We start from the raw sequence: 19,440 nt of genomic DNA, 5'->3' as shown, positions 1-19,440 counted from the left end.
ATTGTTATGTTGTCGGTGTTGTACTAAATAGCTGGTGATATTTATAGCGGCGATCGAATAGTATGTGCGATGAACGACACCCTTGATGATATAATCCAAGATCTGCTACAGCAAGGGAAAAAACTGAGTGCCCATCTGTGAGTCTTTTGTGACTTGATTAGGTTGCCAAATTGAGACAAAAGTCTTTGATTCTCGCCGCATTTCAGAAGAGGGTGGCTTTAGCATAGTTTAAGGATATTGGAAATAACAACTTATTTTCCAAGAAAAGTGTATCTTACTGTAGTAAAAAATAAGAACTTGAAGTTGTGTGTTTCACTATATTGACGTTGCATTTCTAGAAGCAGACTTGGACATAAGAAAATCAATCCCAATCGATTTAATGTGGATGGACCGGTATATCTTAGGGATAGGCTAGTTGCTTAATTGTCTAAGTCAATGTGAACCATTTTTGGGCGAGATTGTTATGTTGTCAGTGTCGTACTAAATGGTTGGTGATATTTATAGCAACATTTGAATAGTATGTGTGATGAATGACACCCTTGATATAACCCAAGATCCACTGCAGCAAGACAAAATTGAGTGCCCACCTCTGAGTCATGTGTGATCTCATTAGCTCGTCAAATCAAGATACACGACTTTACTCCATTGCCTCCTTTAATCCTAAAAGATTGGCTGCTCTATTGCCCTTACTTCATGCCGAACCATCTCTAGCAGTGAAAAACCACATTTTATCGGCGTAGAGACCTAGATGGGCCTCTACTTATCCATTTTCTATAATGTCTTCTTCATCATAGTCAGACGCCCTTACCTTCTCCCATTCTATTGTCGTTTGTGACTACTGAATCAACACCACCTCCTGGCAATAACCTCTTGTCGTCATCTTCTTAGTCTTACCATTGATCAATACGCCAGCTCATCCCACCCCCGCCCAACGCATCCTACTTGAACTACCACTAGATAAAATTACTAACTGTTATTATAAGTCCAGGTGGCGGTATGAATCTTATACCCCGATGAACCCTAACCCGAACCATCATCGGTGAAGATGTCGCGACTTCCTGGCAGAGATGAAGGTGATGTCAACAACATTATCGGTTATGTTTTATTTTAAAAGTCAATAAATAAATTAAATTACCAGCTAAAATCTACATTTGATATGGAACCACATTAACAACAAAAAAAATCTTCCACATCGTATTGACTTGACTAACGTGAAACAAAAGCTTGCTTTTTGTATCTCAATAAGTAGATTCAACGGCACATATGTCCATTTTCAATATATAATCACATCATAACAATATACGAATCTCCGCATAAAATCAATGACATAAAATTTTGATGTGAGATGAAGTACGTCTTATCGATTATGTTTTTCTCGAATACGCACGAGTGTGCGTATCATATATTAAGAGAGGAAAGGGGAAGAACCCCAAGCACAGTTATTTACAGAGTGTTTACACAACGCACTCCACCACACGCCGACCTAAAGGGACTACTCACCCTCGGCCCGCCCATCTACCCCTACAAAGGAGACTTGGAGGTCACCATGCAAGATGCCTGCCTGCCTTCATGTCACACACTCGGAGGCAATCCGTCGTAGGACATGTTGCTCGTCCGGCCTCACTCCTTCAAACACGATAGAATTTCTGTGTTTGCAGAACTCCCACATGACTAGCAGGTGGATGGCTCGTAGGGTCTTGGCATGCTTTCCATGAAGTATGGTCCTTGTGCACCATGTTGGTAGCTCGTCTCCCACTGACGGTGACAGGCCCATCGTGCCCAAAACTTATCGATTATGTTCGTCTTACCGGTTATGTTTCATTTTATAAGTCAATAAGAAAACTAAAGTGGCGGCTAAAATCTACATTTTTTGCAGGCCAATAAGTAGATTCAATGGGCACGTACGTCTGTTTTCAACATGTAATCACATCATAACAATACATCACATTTATGTGCAACACTTAGGGCACATCTAGATGTAACTTTAGAAAGACGGTTATTAGAACCGGGCTTTTTACCCCTTTCCATTGCAAAGAACGGAAATACAACCAGTTCAAACTAGAAAAACAGGAGGGGGGGGGGGGGAAGAGGCATAGCGAGTTCTTGCACTACCAGGAAACCCACCATACTCGCTCGCCGTCGAAACGAGTATCATGGGGCGAAAACCTGGGTAGCACAGCATAACACCTAACCTATTACATTCTCAAAAGATCAGATCAAAGTATCAAAACACACAGTCGCATGAAACTCGAAGGGGAAACAGTATTGGGATCGCACGCCCGTCATCTCCTCATCCAGCACACCTCCAGAGAGCATCAGGCACCTTGGATTGGTTTCTTGACAGCACCACACATCTTCATCAGCTGCATCGTCCCAGTCCTGATCATCTCAGCTCCATCGCGAAGATCCTTGGCGTCCTCTCCTTGTTGAAGCCCTGTCCAATATAATAGAAAGGAACATAGAGAAAACACAATCTTAAAAGGAGTCTTAATTTGTTTCTTTTTAAAAGTAGCTCGATTGCGTGCCAACCAAATGGCCCAACATACGGCCGCTAGGCTCACCGTATGAAACTTTTGCTTCCCAGGAAGGAATTTGTGGCACCACACAAAATATTGCCAGTAGTCTGACGGGCATCTATCGGTGCCAAGAGCTACTCCAATGGATCGCCAAACAATTCTGGCCACGGGACAAGTAAAGAACAAGTGCTTCACTGTTTCCACCTGTTTGCAGAAAGAGCAACAGGGATTCCCTGTCCAATTTCTTTTGCTCATCACTTGTCTAGTAAGGACTGCGTCTTGCGACATTTGCCACAGAAAGATCTTGATTTTAAGAGGGATCTTGGCTTTCCAAATCCATCTATAATGGCACCCACTCAGGGGTTTCTCCAGCATTTTATATACTGCTTAGTGGTGAATTTGCCATTCTGGTTAAGTCCCCAGAAAATACGATCATCCCTCTCAGTAAGGGGGATTTTATTGACCACAACACGCATATCTTCCCATTGCTTGGATAATTCAGGGGTAAGCCTACGTCTGAACATAGAGGCGTCGTCAAGCCTATCTTTTCGGTCCAGGGTGCTTGTTGGGTAGTTGCAGATTTCAAACAAGCGCGGATACTGATCTTGAAATGGGATCAGCCCATTTATCGGATCTTTCCACAACCTGATCAAGTTCCCAGCCCCAGTCTCAATCTTTCTACCCATCATATATATATCTTTAATCTTGAGCAAAGCTTTCCAACAGGGCGAGTCAGAGAATTTGGGGGAAACTTCAGCAACAGAGGTGTTGCGAAGATATCTGGCCCGGACTATATCTTTCCATAGCCCGTTTTGTGTCTCTAATTTCCACCACCATTTGACCATGAGACTAATATTTTGCTTTCTAAGATCTTTAATACCTAAACCCCCTTTGTCTTTGGATCTACATATCTTGCTCCATTTAACAAGATAGTATCTCCTCTTTTTGTTGCACCCTTGCCAGAAGAACCTACGTCTGTGTTTGTCTAGCCTCTCGATGAAAGTCTTATTCATGAGCCACATAGACATGTGGTAGAGAGATATCTGTGTGACAACAGAATCAAGCAAAGTGTGCCTCCCTCCTATTGAGGCATCGTTGCCGATCCAGGCCTCGAACCTCTTGAGGTACTTACCAACAATAAACTCCCAGTCAGAAGATTTTAGATTAGTATAGCTCACAGGCATTCCCAAGTATTTGAGAGGGAAACTGCCAACCTCACAGTTGAAGATTTCTGCATATTTTTTCACCGTATTTTCATCTCCACCCACAGTGAGGATCTCACTTTTCTGAAAGTTAACTTTCAGGCCAGACATCATTTCAAACATATATAGCAGCAACTTCAGGTTGACAGCCTTATCAGCATCATCCTTGATACAAATGATTGTATCATCTGCATATTGCAGGACCGCCACCCCATCAGGGATGAGGTCTGCAGCCAAGCCCACAATAAGTTTGTTTTTTGGGGCATTTTTGATCATTTAAGTGAGGCATTCAACTGCTAGGTTGAACAGGAAAGGAGAGTGTGGGTCCCCCTGCCTAACCCCTTTTTTGCTTTGAAAATACGGCCCAACACTACCATTTAGTTTGATGCTCACCGTCCCATTGTGCAGTATCTTTTCAATCCAACCACACCAGGTTTTGTCAAAGCCCCGCATCTTGTGGCATTCTAGGAGAAAGTCCCAATTCACCTTATCATAGGCCTTTTCAAAGTCCAACTTAAGGACGATTCCCACTTTCTTCTTAACATAAGTGTAATTAAGGATTTCATGAAGGGACAGGACCCCGTCCATGATGTTTCTCCCTTTTACAAAGGCGTTTTGAGTAGTACTAATGAGTTTGTTCGCATAAATGGCAACTCTACGGTCAAGAACTTTGGTGATCAACTTATATGGGCATCTCAACAAGGAGATAGGCCTGTATTGTTGGATTTTCTCGGCTTCAAAAACCTTAGGGAGTAGAGTAATAACTCCATAGTTAAGCCGTTGAACATCCAGTGTCCCTTGGTGGAAAGCTTTAAAAAGGGCCATAATGTCATTTTTGACTATATCCCAGCACACCTGATAGAACTCAGCAGGAATATTATCGGGTGCAGGGGCTCTATTAGGAGCCATGTCGAAAAGAGCCTCTTTGACCTCTTGTTCTGTAAATTCTCGACAAAGATCTTTATTATCTTTTTCGTCTAATTTCTCTTCAGGGGACCAGGTTCCCGGGTCAAGATGAACCCGGTTATCAGGGGCTGGTCCAAACAGCTCTTTGTAGAACTCAGTGGCGTGTGCAATCAAATTGTCCGTGCCTTCAATCAATGTCTCTCCCACTTTAAGTGATTGGACTGTATTTTTACGTTTCCGTCCATTAGCAATTTTATGATAATAGTCAGTGTTCAGGTCTCCTTTGAGCAGCCAGCGCTCGTGGGACTGTTGAAGCCAAAATATTTCCTCATTAACCAGGAGCTCATAGAGCTCAGCGTTGATGTCCATTTTTCTACTATACAAGTCAGGAGGCAACATATCTTCTTCTTCCAGTTTCTCAAGCATAGCTAGTTCCATACGTAGTTCTTCTTTCTTTTTCTTATCATGCCCATACTTATTCGAGCCCCAACCTTTAAAATAAGTTTTGATTCTTTTCAGCTTGATGTTCAGGGTATCAATTGGATCTGATGAAGCTACATTTCTAGCCCAAATTCTCCTCACAGTGGGCATGAACTTGTCATCATTGATCCAGGACAGGTTAAAACAAAATTCGCGGGGTTTCGGGGCTTCGCGCCCCTCTTCCCTAGAGGACAGCAGGAGTGGGTTATGATCAGACAGCTCCCGAACTAGTTTCCTCACTGAGACCAATGGGAAAATATCTTCCCAACATTCAGACATAAGGATTCGGTCTAGTTTTTCTAGCGTGGGATGAGTCTGGTTGTTAGTCCAAGTATACTTCCCCCCATTGATGTGGATCTCCCTAAGAGCTAGTGTATTGATAATGGAGTTAAATAGGTCAGTGGCTTTATTGTTCACCATCTTTTTATTCTTCTCTCCCGAATGTCTCAGGATATTAAAATCTCCCCCCACAATGTAGGGTATGGTCATGCCACTACAAAAGGATGCTAGCTCCACCAGGAATTCATTTTTGAATTCATCATGCGCCGATCCATAAACTACCAATAGCCCCCATTGAATTTTCTTCTTTTTGTCAAACAACACTAGTTGTAGAACATATTTTGTCAAACAACACTAGTTACCAATAGCCCCCTAGATTTGCCCATAGAGGGCACCCAGTTCCACTGGAATATGTCAAAGGGGTCAATTCTTCTCAAACACTTAGGTGTGAATTCTTTTTTTATAGTTTCTTGTAGACCCAGGAAGTCAAGGGAATGGTCACTAATCATGTCTGAGAGGCAGGTGGCCATCCCTTTCTTGCCTACCCCTCGACAGTTCCAAATGAGGCCTCTCATTTGGAACGTTTTTTGTGGAATTTGGCTCTAGTAACCCTACCAGGAGACGGGGCAGGGTTACATAACAATTCTTTCTCAGTGTTGTTTCTTTTCTGACTCCTAGTCACAGGCCTAGAAATTTTGATATTGGATTTATTATGTTTTTTCTTCTTAGGTTTCACAGAAGAAATACGCTAAAAAATATGCTCTTCCTGGTCCAACCACTCTAATATCACAGGGGTATTCCTGCCTAAGCCATTTGTCACAGTCATGTTATCCTGCTCGTTATCATCATTATTATCTTCTTTTTTATCATCTAATTCTTTTCGGGCGCACTCAAGCTCTCTAATAATGTCAACAACAACGAAATCATCATTGGGTATTTTTACCCCTATCTTATGAGCTCTGCTAATTAACTCATTATCAGAAAGCACATCAAATGAATTTTTGGAGGTAGGAATATTATTACCTTCTAGATTCCTCTTACTAGCCATTTTTTGGCCTTATCCTGCACCTTGTCCTGCATTCCAGAAAGGTTACGCTTGCTGAATCTCAGCGGGGCTTCAGTTGCTAGTGGAGGAGTGAGAATGATCTCTTCAGTGCTTTCAGGGGACGGGAGTTGTACCACATAGCTGCACGAAGTCTTGATCCCAGGGTCCACCTCACCAGTTACCTCCACAATCTGAGAATGGTTAGAAGCAGCCTGACAGGGTGATGCAAAATTATTATGTATGGCTCTCTTCACCTGAATGACTTGAGCAGTTTTCTCCATGACAACAGGATTCCTGGGGACAATCCAGTTGGAGGAATCTCCCTCGCCATCCTTCATTTTCTCCTCAATTTCTCTTTGTAATGTTTCAATGAGCAGGGAATTGTCCTCATCACTTTCAGTAGAGGGAGATCCCTCTTTATCATCGTATAGCAGGCGACAGGCCTTGCCACCACGGTAAGAGCCCCCAGTATTGCCATGCCCAGCAGACTCAGGTTGCGGCATCCCTTTTTCTTGTTCAGTACGTTTCCTCTTGGGAGTCTGGTATGGCTTGGTCCTTTCATCAGGAATAGGATCAACGGTTTCTGTGTCCACAGGATTTTTAACCAAAACCTCCTCAACCTCATATGTAAACCTGTAGAAACGTCCTGCAAGCACCCCTTCAGCAGTGGCAGGGAGTTGAGCTATCGATCTACAACGGATTTTAGCTCTGACAGAGGATGGGCGATTTATGGTAGACATATCAACTTCCAGGGTAATTCCAACAAGGCCTCCCACATAATCTACAGTTTTATCACATCTCTTGTTAGGTGGAATTTTTCCGATCTTAACCCAAGCAATCTCTAACAGTCCCTCAGGAGAAAACTTGACATTGACCCCACACTTTTTCAATTTAATATTTTCAACAAAAAGAGCTCTGTCAACCTCTCTAGGGTTCGGCATTCTCATGACAAACTTTTGTGGAGTAAAGAATCTAGCAGAGCATCGCCATCCCTGGACAACGTAAACACTCAACTCATGTTCAATATCTTTGGTCTGAGCAGAGCCATCAGTAATGGTAACAACAATGTTGAAAATGTTATCCCTACTCCGCCTATCCACGCTGTAATCAGGAATGTAAAAGAAGCCCTGACCCTTAGTTTGAAAAGCACACATCACAGGTGTGTAATCCCAAGGAAAGAACTCATTGCAGACAAAGGACAAGTGACCTCCCTTTTTACATCTATCACAGAGAGCCTGAGGACACCTAACAGTGAAATGCCCAGGAAGATGGCAGATCTGACAAGCATCACAAGGAGGAACGATAGTACCAGAGGAGTAGTACTCGCGGTTAGCAGCAGTGGCAGTGTTCTTGTCGAAGGCGTGGTGAGCCTTGTCGCTTCCGGCATCACCACCACGCAGCTCCTGGCGGTGGGGAGGAGGTGCCTGCTGCCCATCGGTTGTCGCCGGCACCTGAGACTCCTGCAGGTCGCCACCATCCCCATCCCATCTGGATTGCCGGGTTCGGTTCGCCTGCAGGGCGCCGGCCGCCTCATCCCACTTGTCGTTGGTGGTGGAGGAGCTTCCCATCACCGTCTTGCGCTTCCAGACGTTAGAATCAAAGCCGCGGCCGCGGCCACGATCGAAACGCCCAGCGCCGCGCCCATGGCGGCCCGCACCAAATCCGTCCCCTCTCATCTCAACAGGTGGCTTCTCTTTGGATCTAGCAGCAGGATTCGCGAAAGAACTCGTAGGTGGCTTCTCTTTGGATCTAGCAAGGGGATTTGTGGGGGATTGAGAGGCAACTACTTGGGCAAAAGAACGCAGATCGCCATAGATTTTGCCCTCCCACCAAGCAAAGCTAGGACGAACCCTAGATCTGGCGAGAGGCGAAGCGCTCCAGAAGTGGGCGAGCCCCTCGTCGAGATCCAAAATGGGGGAAGGAGTAGCAGCCGCAAGATTTATACCCGCGGCGCCCCCGGAAACCCTAGCTCCATCGCTCTCATGGCGGTTGGATCTCCCCTCGCCTACGTGTCGCCCATCCGTCCCATGGCGGACCGGTCCTTCTGCATAACTTGTTTTGTTTTTCGAGCGAGAGGGTCGCCCTTCTGCATAACTTGCCTGCCTCTAAATCAGTCGGGGGGTCGAAATCCCCAGATACGTACGTACCGTAGCTTGACTTCGCCTTTGGCCCGTCTCTGTTTTCCAGCTCCTCATGCACCTCACGCCACCGCCTTTAAAGCCAACCGCACCCTCCCAGCCCAATTTCCACCGCGTCCCTCTCGGCTCAACTCCCCCGCTCGCCACAGCCCCCCTTCCACCTCTCGCCGGGCCGCCCCTCGCCGCGCACGCGCTCCCCGAGCCACCATTCCGCCCTCCAAGAACCACCGGAGCGACGCAAGGCAGGCGGCCCAGTCGCGCGCGCGCGCGTGCGCCGGCGCAGCCATGGCGCGTTCTTGGTCCTGCGCCCTCCGCCTCCTCTTCTTGGCGTCCCTGCTCCTCCTCTGCTCCGCCCTGCCGCCGCCGCCGCCTCCGGGACGCGGGAGCGCGACGGAGCTGACGGACGCCGACGAGGCGGTCCTCGCCAGGATGTGCAACCCGCGCGCCGGCCCGCGCCCGGCGTGGTGCGAGGAGCTGCACCTGATCAAGCGGCGCGCCCTCAGGGGAGGCGCGCGGCACCGCCACCACCGCCACCACCACCGCCAGGGCGCGCCCGCGGTGCCGCTGCCCCCGCCGGGCCGCGACGAGGTCGACATGCGCTACGGCGTCTCCAAGCGGCGCGTCCCCACGGGCCCCAACCCGCTGCACAACTGAGGACGGCCGGCGACGACGGCGGGGCCAGTTCTTGCTTTCTTGGACGGATCACCGGCAGGCGCCCGGGTTCTTCAGCGAGGATCGATCGTCCTCTCTTGTTCCTGCTTTCCGCGGCGGCGCACCCCTCGACTGCGCGGCCGGAAAGGACTTACAATGGAGGAACGATCGATGCCCGCGGCCAGTAACATAGATATAGCATATGCATAGGCCAGTTCTTCTTCTTCTTCTTCTTCTTCTTCTTCCTTGGAATTCTTGGTTCTTTCGTGTCATTTTTGCTCTAGTCTAGTAGCATAATTTCGCCGTTACCCGGCTCGCGCCATCAATCAATGCAAAGGAAGAAAAGCCCGCAAGTTTTTGTGCCGCCGCCGACGTGACGTCCGCTCGATTGTCAATTTCTCGCTGTGGCTGACGGCGTGGGCACCGGCGCGACGCCACGCCATTATTTTTCTTCTCTTTCACACGTATGATGTATCCGTTCTTAAACTGAGAATGAGGCCAGGCTTGGCGTGCCTTGTATCTGACCAGAAGACGAGGCCATGCGTGCCCTGCCAGCGGCCACGGCCGTGGACGGCGTCGGCGGCCGGGCCGCGCCGCTGGGGTTTAATGTGCGCTGCCCCTCCCTGTGACGGCGAGGCAAGGTTGGAGGAGGTTTAATGGCGCACCACTGTCTGTCTGCCTCCGTCTCGCCCTTGCGTCGTGTGGCATTCATTTCGCTCGCTCGTGGTTACTAATTTCGATCTGCATTGCGAAGTTACAGTGGGAGTACGGTAGTAATTTTGACTTGTGATGATGATGACTTGGTTCTGACTTGCGGCCGTGGTAACTGACTTAACTACCTGGTCTGGGCCTGACAGGGATACGGACACGCAGTGAGGCCTCTGACTTCGGGACTAGGACAAGTCGCGAGTACTGCTACTGCGCCCACGTGTAGTGGCGCGACACCGGCACCGTTTTCAGTCATCGTGCGGTAAGTGTAACGTGTTCACATCTTTTTTACGGGCATAGTGCAACTCTAGAGATTGGCCAAAATTTCTCCGTCGCGTTGCCGTTGCATTTACCCGTACGTGGTGTCTTGGGTGCCAAAGATCTTTTCCTTAGACCTTGTACAATGGAAGATGCTCAAGAAAGGTGTTTAGAAAAATAAATCCGGCTTTCTTTAAACACCGGTACTTATTTCTACAAGATAGACACTTAACTAAGCGTCTTTCCTATAGAAATAGGCACCGGTGCTATAGAAAAACTCAGTTTATTTTTCTAAGCATCTTCCGTTATACAAGCTACTAGAAGCACCGGTGCCTATTTCTACAGAAGAGACACCTAATTACGCGTTCGTCATGTACAAATAAGCATCGGTGCTTAAGAAAAGCTTAGTTTATTTCTCCAAGCACCTTTCCTAAACACCTTGCATTGTACAAGGCCTAAATGGAACATTCATTACCATCGGCCTCCTGCGTCAACGTTGAGCTTAGCCTAATCTCTACTCTTAATGGACGAATTAGTTGAATAGTCCCCCCACTTTCAACCGGTTTATTTTCAACCGGTTTATTTTCAACCGGTTTTTTTCCATCAAATTACCCCCACCCCCACGCCCACCCACCGAAACGCGCCCAGCGAACCGGGGAGAGATCCGTTGATTTGTCTAAGGTAGGAAAGAATCTATTATTTGTTTGCTAAAGCAAATTGCATTAATGGAAGAGATCCGTTGATTTGGCTAAGATAGGAAAGAATCTATTCTTTGTTTCCTAAAGAAAAATTGCATTAATGAGAGAGATCCGTTGATTTGGCTAAGGTAGGTAAGAATCTATTATTTGTTTCCTAAAGCAAATTGCATTAATGGGAGAGATCCGTTGACTTGGCTAAGGTAGGAAAGAATCTATTATTTGTTTGCTAAAGCAAATTGCATTAAAGAAAGAGATCCGTTGATTTGGCTAAGGTAGGAAAGAATCTATTATTTATTTCCTAAAGAAAATTGCATTAATGAGAGAGATACATTGATTTGGCTAAGGTAGGAAAGAATCTATTATTTGTTTCCTAAAGCAAATTGCATTAATGGGAGAGATCCGTTGATTTGGCTAAGGTAGGAAAGAATCTATTATTTGTTTGCTAAAGGAAATTGCATTAATGAAAGAGATCTGTTGATTTGGCTAAGGTAGGAAAGAATCTATTATTTGTTTCCTAAAGAAAATTGCATTAATGAGAGAGATTTGTTGATTTGGCTAAGATAGGCGGTTTTTGCGGTTCTTGGCGGCTCAGTGTGAGGTGGGGCGAGGTACAAAAAAATATCATGGAAGGTGAGACGGAAAAAAACCTGGGAGGTGGGAGTTGTCCCTGGTTAACCTACGAAATTTCATAGATTTTTTTAGGACGAAAAAAAAACCAGTGGAGGTGGGACGAAAATTGGCCGGCGGAGACTACCACCTCCCACTACTGACTTTTTTTCGTCCGGTTTTATTTCATCCCACCTCCCACTACTGACTTTTTTCTTAATTAATAACTCCACCCTCCTGCTGGTTTTTTTCTAATCTAATTCAATTTATTGATCCTTCCTTAGTCACAATGCACTTACATGTAGCCCCGACAGATCGGTTTCCATATGAAATAAAACACAATCATCAATCAATCCTTGGTTCTCTTTTATAGGACTTGTTGCCATACATGAACCATACGATAACTTCCATATACAAAATAAAGGGAAACACAATCAGGTTTCCTTCCTTTCCAAAGTTCTAGCCACCGACCCCCTCCCCAGACCGCGTTCTTTTTCCCATGCCACCATCGACAATCTGCTCTCCCATTTCCTCGTCCTCCCCACGTTGTGAAGTTCCAACGCACAACTACACAAACACCAGTGACATAGAAAACCACCGCCTCCTCCTCCGCGCCACCGCCTACTCTATTTTTCCCCTTTGTGTGGTGACCTGAATGGAAGGCGGTGGATCTGGGATGCGCCTGGTTCCACAAGACGTCAGGCGTAAGGAAGGATGGAAAACCACCGGCTGGATGGCCAAGGGTGGCCCATTGAAGGTTTGAAACCTCCTATGACGTAATTTTGTGCAACCTGCATGAAGATTGTAGGAGCTATCCATGTGGTCGTTCCATCGGCAACAAGTACGTATTGGATAGCACATAATTTGAAATTCTTGACGGAGTTGACTGACCATGACTTTGACTCTCACAATGTTGCATGTTCTTCGGAGTTGACTGGTGGCGTTTTTAGGTTATTACTACCATGAAGATGAGAGGAACATCGAGAAAAATCCTTTCCCTAAAAAATGGATGGGAGGAATATCTTGGTCTATGATTTCATGATGAATAGGACCCTGAGAAAGCAGTGGATGATGCCCCGTTGATTCTCTTTGAATTCGGCTACTGTGGGAATGTGTATAGTCAGGCTTGGAGTGAGCGCTCCATGCATGTGTGTCACTGGCACTCAGAGATTGGTTGTGCCGCTCTTGTGAGGGTGTGCGGAGTGGTGTGCTCGAGACACGCCAATCTCGTGAGCAGGTGCGGAGATGAGTTGCACAAGAGAAACATTGGTGGGATGAACCCAAACCTTTATTTTTTTTTTCTAATATGAATTATCCTTCCTTCTTAGAAAAACATGTTTTGAGTAAAGTTATCTTTACTATAGACATATATTGACAATTAATCAAGTATCAACATCATTGCATGCTTATTGCGTGGAATGTGTGTCCCAATGTTGACAGAAGGTATAAAAAGATTGTCTTGGAATTATTATTTTCTAGGGAAGATATTGCCCTGAATTCTCATTTCTCATCAGAAATTTAGTATCCATTTTCGTTGATCTTATTTGCAACATGTACAAGTCAGTAATAATCTAAGGGGATGCCCTACCGGAGAAGATTATGATAGTTGGACAAGAAACTTGGTACTGTCGTGCAAGGTAGAGGTAGGAGAAATAGAAGATAAAAGCATGCATGGTGGGAGAAGGAAGTCGAGTGTCGCGTGGTAGCTCAGACATGGAGTGTGGAAGAAAGACAATGACGAGATGTATGTACCTACTAGATCATGACCATGAGATATCATCCCATAAAAATGGCCTTTGACTCTCATGTCACATGAATTTTCTCTTTGTATATATATATTTGTTAGTCCGTGGCAACGCACGAACACTTAGCTAGTAATTCATGTTTATTAAAAGCTCGAAAGCTAAACGTTGAGGTTGAGCCCATCAACAAAAGTGAAAACCGGCCGGAGTACCAGCCCACTTAGCCGTGAACCGCAAAATGATGTACGCGTACGTACGTCTTACAACAACTGGTGTTTCCCTCAAAAAAAAGAAAAACTGATGTACTACAGTGTCTCAAAAAGAAACTACAGTGTCTCAAATAAAAATTGATGTACTAGTACGTGGTACAGCAAGGCCGACTGCAGCACACATGATGTGCTACTCAACGAGCGATGTAAGTACGTACGTGCAGGTTAATGAGGCAACTGTCTGCCGCGTGAGGATAGCGCATTTACTCGACGGAAACTGGATCGGTCGGGCCATGGAATTAACTCCCAAATCCCAATCCACCGTGCATACCATCCCAATCTTGTGGCCGGCCAACAAGATGCGTGCTGTAAGTTGCAACGAGATGCACACCAAGGCAAACGCTTCACTGTGTCCTGGCCGATTCTAGCTTTCGGATCACAAATTTTCTATTGGAAAATGTAACCATTTCATCGTACTGTACTGTATAATCTGGGTAAACTAACTCTATACACGCATTCTGCAACAATGTGGATAAATCATTCACAGCAGCAGCCAGTGACGTTTCATTTCGTGACAAAACTAAGCAGAAGAAAAGACAAGGCAGCGGTTTCTCTGGTATATGTATCATCGCTTCCTTCCGGAGACGGTCTTCTTGACGGCGCCGACGGAGACCAGGAAGTCATCGAGCGACGAGAGGGTCTTCATGTCGTCCGGCGGGAAGTAGCTGGCCGCCTTGCCCATGAGCGACGCGAAAATGAGGGAGAGGCCGGGCGAGGCCGCGGGGCGGTCCGGGAGGAACTCGTCGAGGAAGGCGAAGGCGGCCAGGAAGTCGGACCGGCTCGCGTTGATCGGGGCCGCGAAGTGCGCCGGGATGATCCGCCGGAGCGGCCAGTCCGCGGCGATCCTGTCCACCCAGTCCCTCACCTGCACAACAAGCGGGTGATGTTAGCATGCCATGAAGGAATGACTGAAGTGTAACCATTTAGTCTAGTGCTAGCTATGACAAAACATACCTTCTCTGGAACTTTGCTGAAAACGAGCGTCTTCACGATTGGTGAGACGATCAGTTTCTGTGACATTTGAGCGAAGCTCGCGTTGGGCTCGAGGAGATTTGAGGGACCAAGGAACAGTATTTGAAGTACCATCCTCTCCCATCCTGTTGGAACATAGACGAGGTTAAAGATAATCCTGTCGATATTGTTGATGCAAATATACAAGATTGTTGGTACATCAACATATGATTTGTGCTATGCAACTAGTAGCAATTACAATGTTGCTTCTATCTGTCACGTTAAAGCTTCAAACTGAAAGTTAACAGGTTTGATCATTGGCAATCTTGAAACAATACACATGATCAGGATTGATGATGTACATATCAAGAATACAATGACAAGATAGTAGGAATGATGGTATTCCTGAACGCAGGAAGATAGTAGGCAAATGAGAAAACCCAATCACAAGCGCGTGTACCCGGCGTACTCTACTACGAGTACTTTCTTGATTCTAGGACATGGAATCGCTGAGGACAGAGATTGCCATGTAAACAACATTCAGATACACAAAGCCTAAGCAACAAGAACATAAACAATACACCCATACTGGCAAGATGACCTTCCTACTTAATGTTGCTGCTTTTCAAATTCAAAAAGGCTAACTGAAGTGAATAAGTTAATACGGCCAAGTTTTAGAACTAACCTTTTTTCTGAGCAGTACATACCTAGATGCCTACATGGAAATCAATCTAGTGTTCTACTACACTACCTTATTCAAAACATGCATTCTACATTTTACACATTCCAGATAATTCTTGTACCGTTGTGATAACAATTAGTACAGAATGGAAGCATTTCCACGATTAGACTGCAGTTAAAACGTTAGACTGCTGAATGTTGCCCCTTTCCAAAATGTGGGAAAAAATAACTGAAAAAAGCAAATATGGACAAGTTTGTGAAAACACTTCTCTGGATGAGCATACCTAGACGGGAAACAATCTTGCCAAGGTGTTACTACTACACTACCTCAATTCTAACATGAAGTGCAGATCTCACTGCTTCCAGCTAATTCTTGTTCAGAAATGGCATCAAACTGTATTTACCTGTCTGCCGGGTAAGCTTGTTGTCCTCAACGGGATCATCAGGAACCTCTCTCCCTTTGCTCAATATCTTAACTGCCAAGCCGTTCTTGGCAGCTGCCAACAAGGACTCTTTGCTGATGCAATCGGGCGGCTGCCGAGGGACAAAGATGACAGCATCCGTGACCAGCAATGTCCTGGAAGGCTTATGGTAGAACGCCACCTCCACATACGGCCCAATCCCTGAACGCACCCAATTTACAGAGGCATAATTATCATGTATAGTATGCATCAATGCGTTCACGACGGTGTTCAGCGATGAGAGTGGGCGGTGAGGAAGTGGGAATACCAACTTCCGGCGAGCTGAGCACCTTCTGCTCGATCTCGGCGGCCCAGGGCGTGGCGTCGTCCTCGTCCTCGAGGGGCTTGGAGCGGAAGACCCCGAAGAACTCGAGCGGCAGGTTGACGGGCCAGCTCCACTGCCGCGGCGCCACCCACACCTGCGCCCTGGGGAACTTCCTGGAGAAGGGCCCGAGGAAGACCTTGTGCTCGTACGCGAAGGTCGGCAGCACGATGTGCTCCACCGGCGCGCCCAGCTCCTTGATCAGCTGCGCATGGCATGGCGCCGGATTAATGTCGAACAGGAGCCGCGCGAACTGTTGCTTCCTTTGCAGAAACTGAAGCGTACCTGGATGCACTCCTTGGTGGGGGCGATGGGGGCGTGCACCCAGAGCCCGCCGGAGCGGAGCTTGACGACGGTCATGCGGGTGTTGGTGGAGACGCTGCTGAAGCCCAGTGCCTGCTCCTGCTCGAACAGCCATACGCTGCCCTTCACCGCCTGCATTCGGAGAGGAGCTCAGACTCCAGAGAGCAAGCGAAGTGAGGCGAGAGAGGATCAGGCTGAGGCGATTGTCTTTTACGTACCTCGGTGCGGGTGGTGCGGCGGTTGAGGAAGGGGCCGAGCGGGAAGGGGAAGCCGGTGAAGTTGAAGTAGAACCGGGACGACGACGAGGAGGAGGCGCTGCTGGCTTCGTCGGTGGTTGAGGAGGCCGAGACGGCGAGGCGCGGCCTGCGGAGGGCGTGGGGCGGCGCGGCGTGGTGGTGGCGGCAGGGCGCGCAGGGATGCGGGCGCGGCGTCGCGCGCAGCGGGCGCGGGGCGGAGGCGACGGATGTGGCTGCCATTCGTTTGGGCGAGCTCGGCCGGAGGGAGCTCGCGGCTGGAGAAGTTCGAAGATGGGCCCGGGAGAGAGTGAGAGGTGTGGTGCACCTGGGTTCGGACGGATGGCTGGATTGGGGGACGCGTGGAGACGCGCCGGCCGTTGAGTTTGCAGATGGTTCTAGGACCTGCAACCCCGAGACTGGTGATACGGGCGATCCGAAATGTGGTGAATTCTCTTCTCCATGCGCAGAGCCGCACCTAGGCTGCTTTTGTAACTACTAGATGACTCGTTGCGCCAATGGCGCAAAGGTCAAGAGGGAGCCAAGTATTGTGAGAATATTTAGACACTCAAGTCGAAAACTAAATGTGGCCAACACTCCCTCATTTTCTGCTTGGAAGCCGTCTTTTCTCACCGGATCTAACATAGATACATGATTCTTCAAGACCAAATTTCAAAGAAAATATAAAGCATGCAAGGCTTTAAGTTATACTATTGAGACCATACCACCATATCTTCATTTAGTTTTTTTGGAAATCTAAAGGTCTAAGAGGATGGTACATGTGAGAAGATGTGAATCCACAACAAAAAACTAAACTAACTTCCAAACAAAAATTTCAAGTTTGGAAGCCACAAAGAAGCAGCCCAGATCTCTCGTTGTAGTGCAGGTACATGTCCTTAATCCTGCATCCACATCCCATAATTTTTCAACACCTAAATCCATGAAAACCAACCGAAGGAAATCATGGCAGAAACATATGTCGTGACTTACGTCTCCAAGGACTTCTTGGCATTATTGTGCAGGTTGGACACAACAATCCTCGCTGCGAGCTGCAGAAGAACCACACAGGCACCTTTCTTCACCATGCCCTTGGGGAGGAGGGGGCAACACTTGCAGCGTGGTGACAAGGCTTTGCGAATGCCGCCGGCGAGAGCGCGCAGCGGAGGGCGTCGAGAGTGGCAGCTGCCTCCGCCTCGGCGCGAGCGTAGTGGCCGCGCGACTCGAGGCAGCACACGAAGCGGTCATGCTGGAGCATTACGCTATGCACAGATGTGTAGGCAAGTAACAAAGATTGGTCAAAGGGAAACAAATTATCCAAAAGAAGAAAGGTTTTATATATTTTCAGCGTACCCAGCCATAAAATCAGATGCTTTTTGATTAACAAAATGAACACACAATTAAGTGGGCATAGGAGGTGTACAATCATGTACTGACAAAAATCAGAGAGGTTAGATTATGTTCAAATGAGATAAATCATCAAGGTTCCAATGATAGAAAACGTTGGGCCCGATGCACTGATTAATGTTATAGCACACAAGCAAGCTAGACATCTTCGTCTGGAGCGAATACTTTCTTCTTCCTATATTATCAAAGGTGTCTGAAAGTATGAAGACTGGAATCAAAAAATAACAGGAGACAAAACATAAGTAAGCACTCATTGCAATGTACCTGATCAATCGGTATTAGGTTGTGAAACAAGGGCAGGCAAAAAGAAATGAAAAATAAGATGATAATTGATGTAGCCTTACTATACCGGCCATTGAAACGAATCACCAACCAAGATCTTTAATTTTTTGATGAATGCTTGTTGGGTTCTAAAGAAGGGTGGAAGGAACCTTAGCAGAAGACGATGCCTATCCATTGGTTTTACAACTTCCGTCAAACTACATTAGCATGATATCTATGTGAGGTTCACGCATTCAAAAATATGGCCAGCTATAATTCTATGGTCTGTAATTCTACAGAACCAGATAAATGTTTTGGAATGGCTAAAGATAACAAGAAAAACAAAATTAGTAAATTTCGGCCAACAAAGCAGAAGTCTGGGATTACTGATTTGGTGTCAGCCTATTTCTTAAATCACAAAGTAGCATGGCTAGACAACCTTTCTTTGAGCAAAGTGAGCATAACAGCCACCTTTAAATGCAATTATGAAGGAAAATTGGCAACCTAACTATAATTGCATAACAACTTATTTTCCAGCAGAAAATACATCATTTCATAGGCCAACTTGGAAGCAAGGATTCACCTTAAATGAAGAAGGAAGCCGAACACACCCACATTATAGCAGCAACAAGAGAACTTCCAAGAATTTATAGACTATAAAAACTCACAGAGACTCCACTATGTGGGACAAACTCACAATTGGTGAGGTTGGTGAGCAATTGCACAGGGACACGGTTAAGCAAGCAAACTCAAGAACCTGATTCTAAAAATTGGCAAGCATGAGATATTACAATTGGCGAGTGTGAAATATTAGATGCTAAGCAGGCAAATTCAAGAAGATGATTCTAACAACTACCTCTAGGAAAGTAGTCTAGAATTCATGTAACATGTGGTGTTCTCTGAATAACTGAGAAAAACAGAGGAAACAATAGAAGACGGTAAGAAATAACAACTACCTCTAGGAAAGTAGTCTAGAATTCATGTAACATGTGGTGTTCTCTGAATAACTGAGAAAAACAGAGGAAACAATAGAAGACGGTAAGAAATAATTTTATATTGCATAATAAGAATACTTAATGAAGCATTGGGGCATAAGAATACATAAATGACTCCATGGTCAACTCTTTAGCAAGATCTGCACTTCAATCCAAAAGTAAGAGATGCTTGTTGCTGATCACTTGCTAAACGATGAAACATTCATACGGACATTATCACTCACTAACTGGTAAACTGGCACACAAAATACACATGCACGAGGTAATGGCTCTATGGGCGTCAAAAACATCACCAATCCATACCTGCACATGAATTGATGAACAAAGGTGA

The 19,440-nt window shown here is 46.3% G+C and overlaps 2 protein-coding genes across 2 annotated transcripts; one reads left to right on the top strand and one right to left on the bottom strand.

Moving 5' to 3' along the window:
- Positions 1 to 8,410: 8,410 nt before the first annotated feature.
- On the top strand, positions 8,411 to 9,612 carry LOC119354721 (atherin-like). The gene is made up of 2 exons (XM_037621467.1): positions 8,411 to 8,466; positions 8,667 to 9,612. The coding sequence occupies exons 1-2, from the start codon at positions 8,411 to 8,413 to the stop codon at positions 9,403 to 9,405; spliced, it is 795 nt and encodes a 264-aa protein (XP_037477364.1). The 3' UTR covers positions 9,406 to 9,612.
- Positions 9,613 to 13,863: 4,251 nt separating this feature from the next.
- On the bottom strand, positions 13,864 to 16,707 carry LOC119286714. Its single transcript, XM_037566157.1, has 6 exons — positions 16,435 to 16,707; positions 16,199 to 16,348; positions 15,860 to 16,118; positions 15,535 to 15,753; positions 14,453 to 14,595; positions 13,864 to 14,363 (listed from the first exon to the last, which is right to left on the bottom strand). Exons 1-6 carry the CDS (start codon positions 16,690 to 16,692, stop codon positions 14,064 to 14,066), a joined length of 1,329 nt encoding a protein of 442 aa, XP_037422054.1. The 5' UTR covers positions 16,693 to 16,707; the 3' UTR covers positions 13,864 to 14,063.
- Between the last annotated feature and the right edge of the window lie 2,733 nt (positions 16,708 to 19,440).

This window comes from Triticum dicoccoides, chromosome 1A (genome assembly GCF_002162155.2).
Source record: "Triticum dicoccoides isolate Atlit2015 ecotype Zavitan chromosome 1A, WEW_v2.0, whole genome shotgun sequence".
Classification (NCBI taxonomy): Eukaryota; Viridiplantae; Streptophyta; class Magnoliopsida; order Poales; family Poaceae; genus Triticum; species Triticum dicoccoides.
The sequence above is the reverse complement of the archived record's forward strand: the minus strand, read 5'-3'. Positions and strand labels throughout refer to the sequence as shown.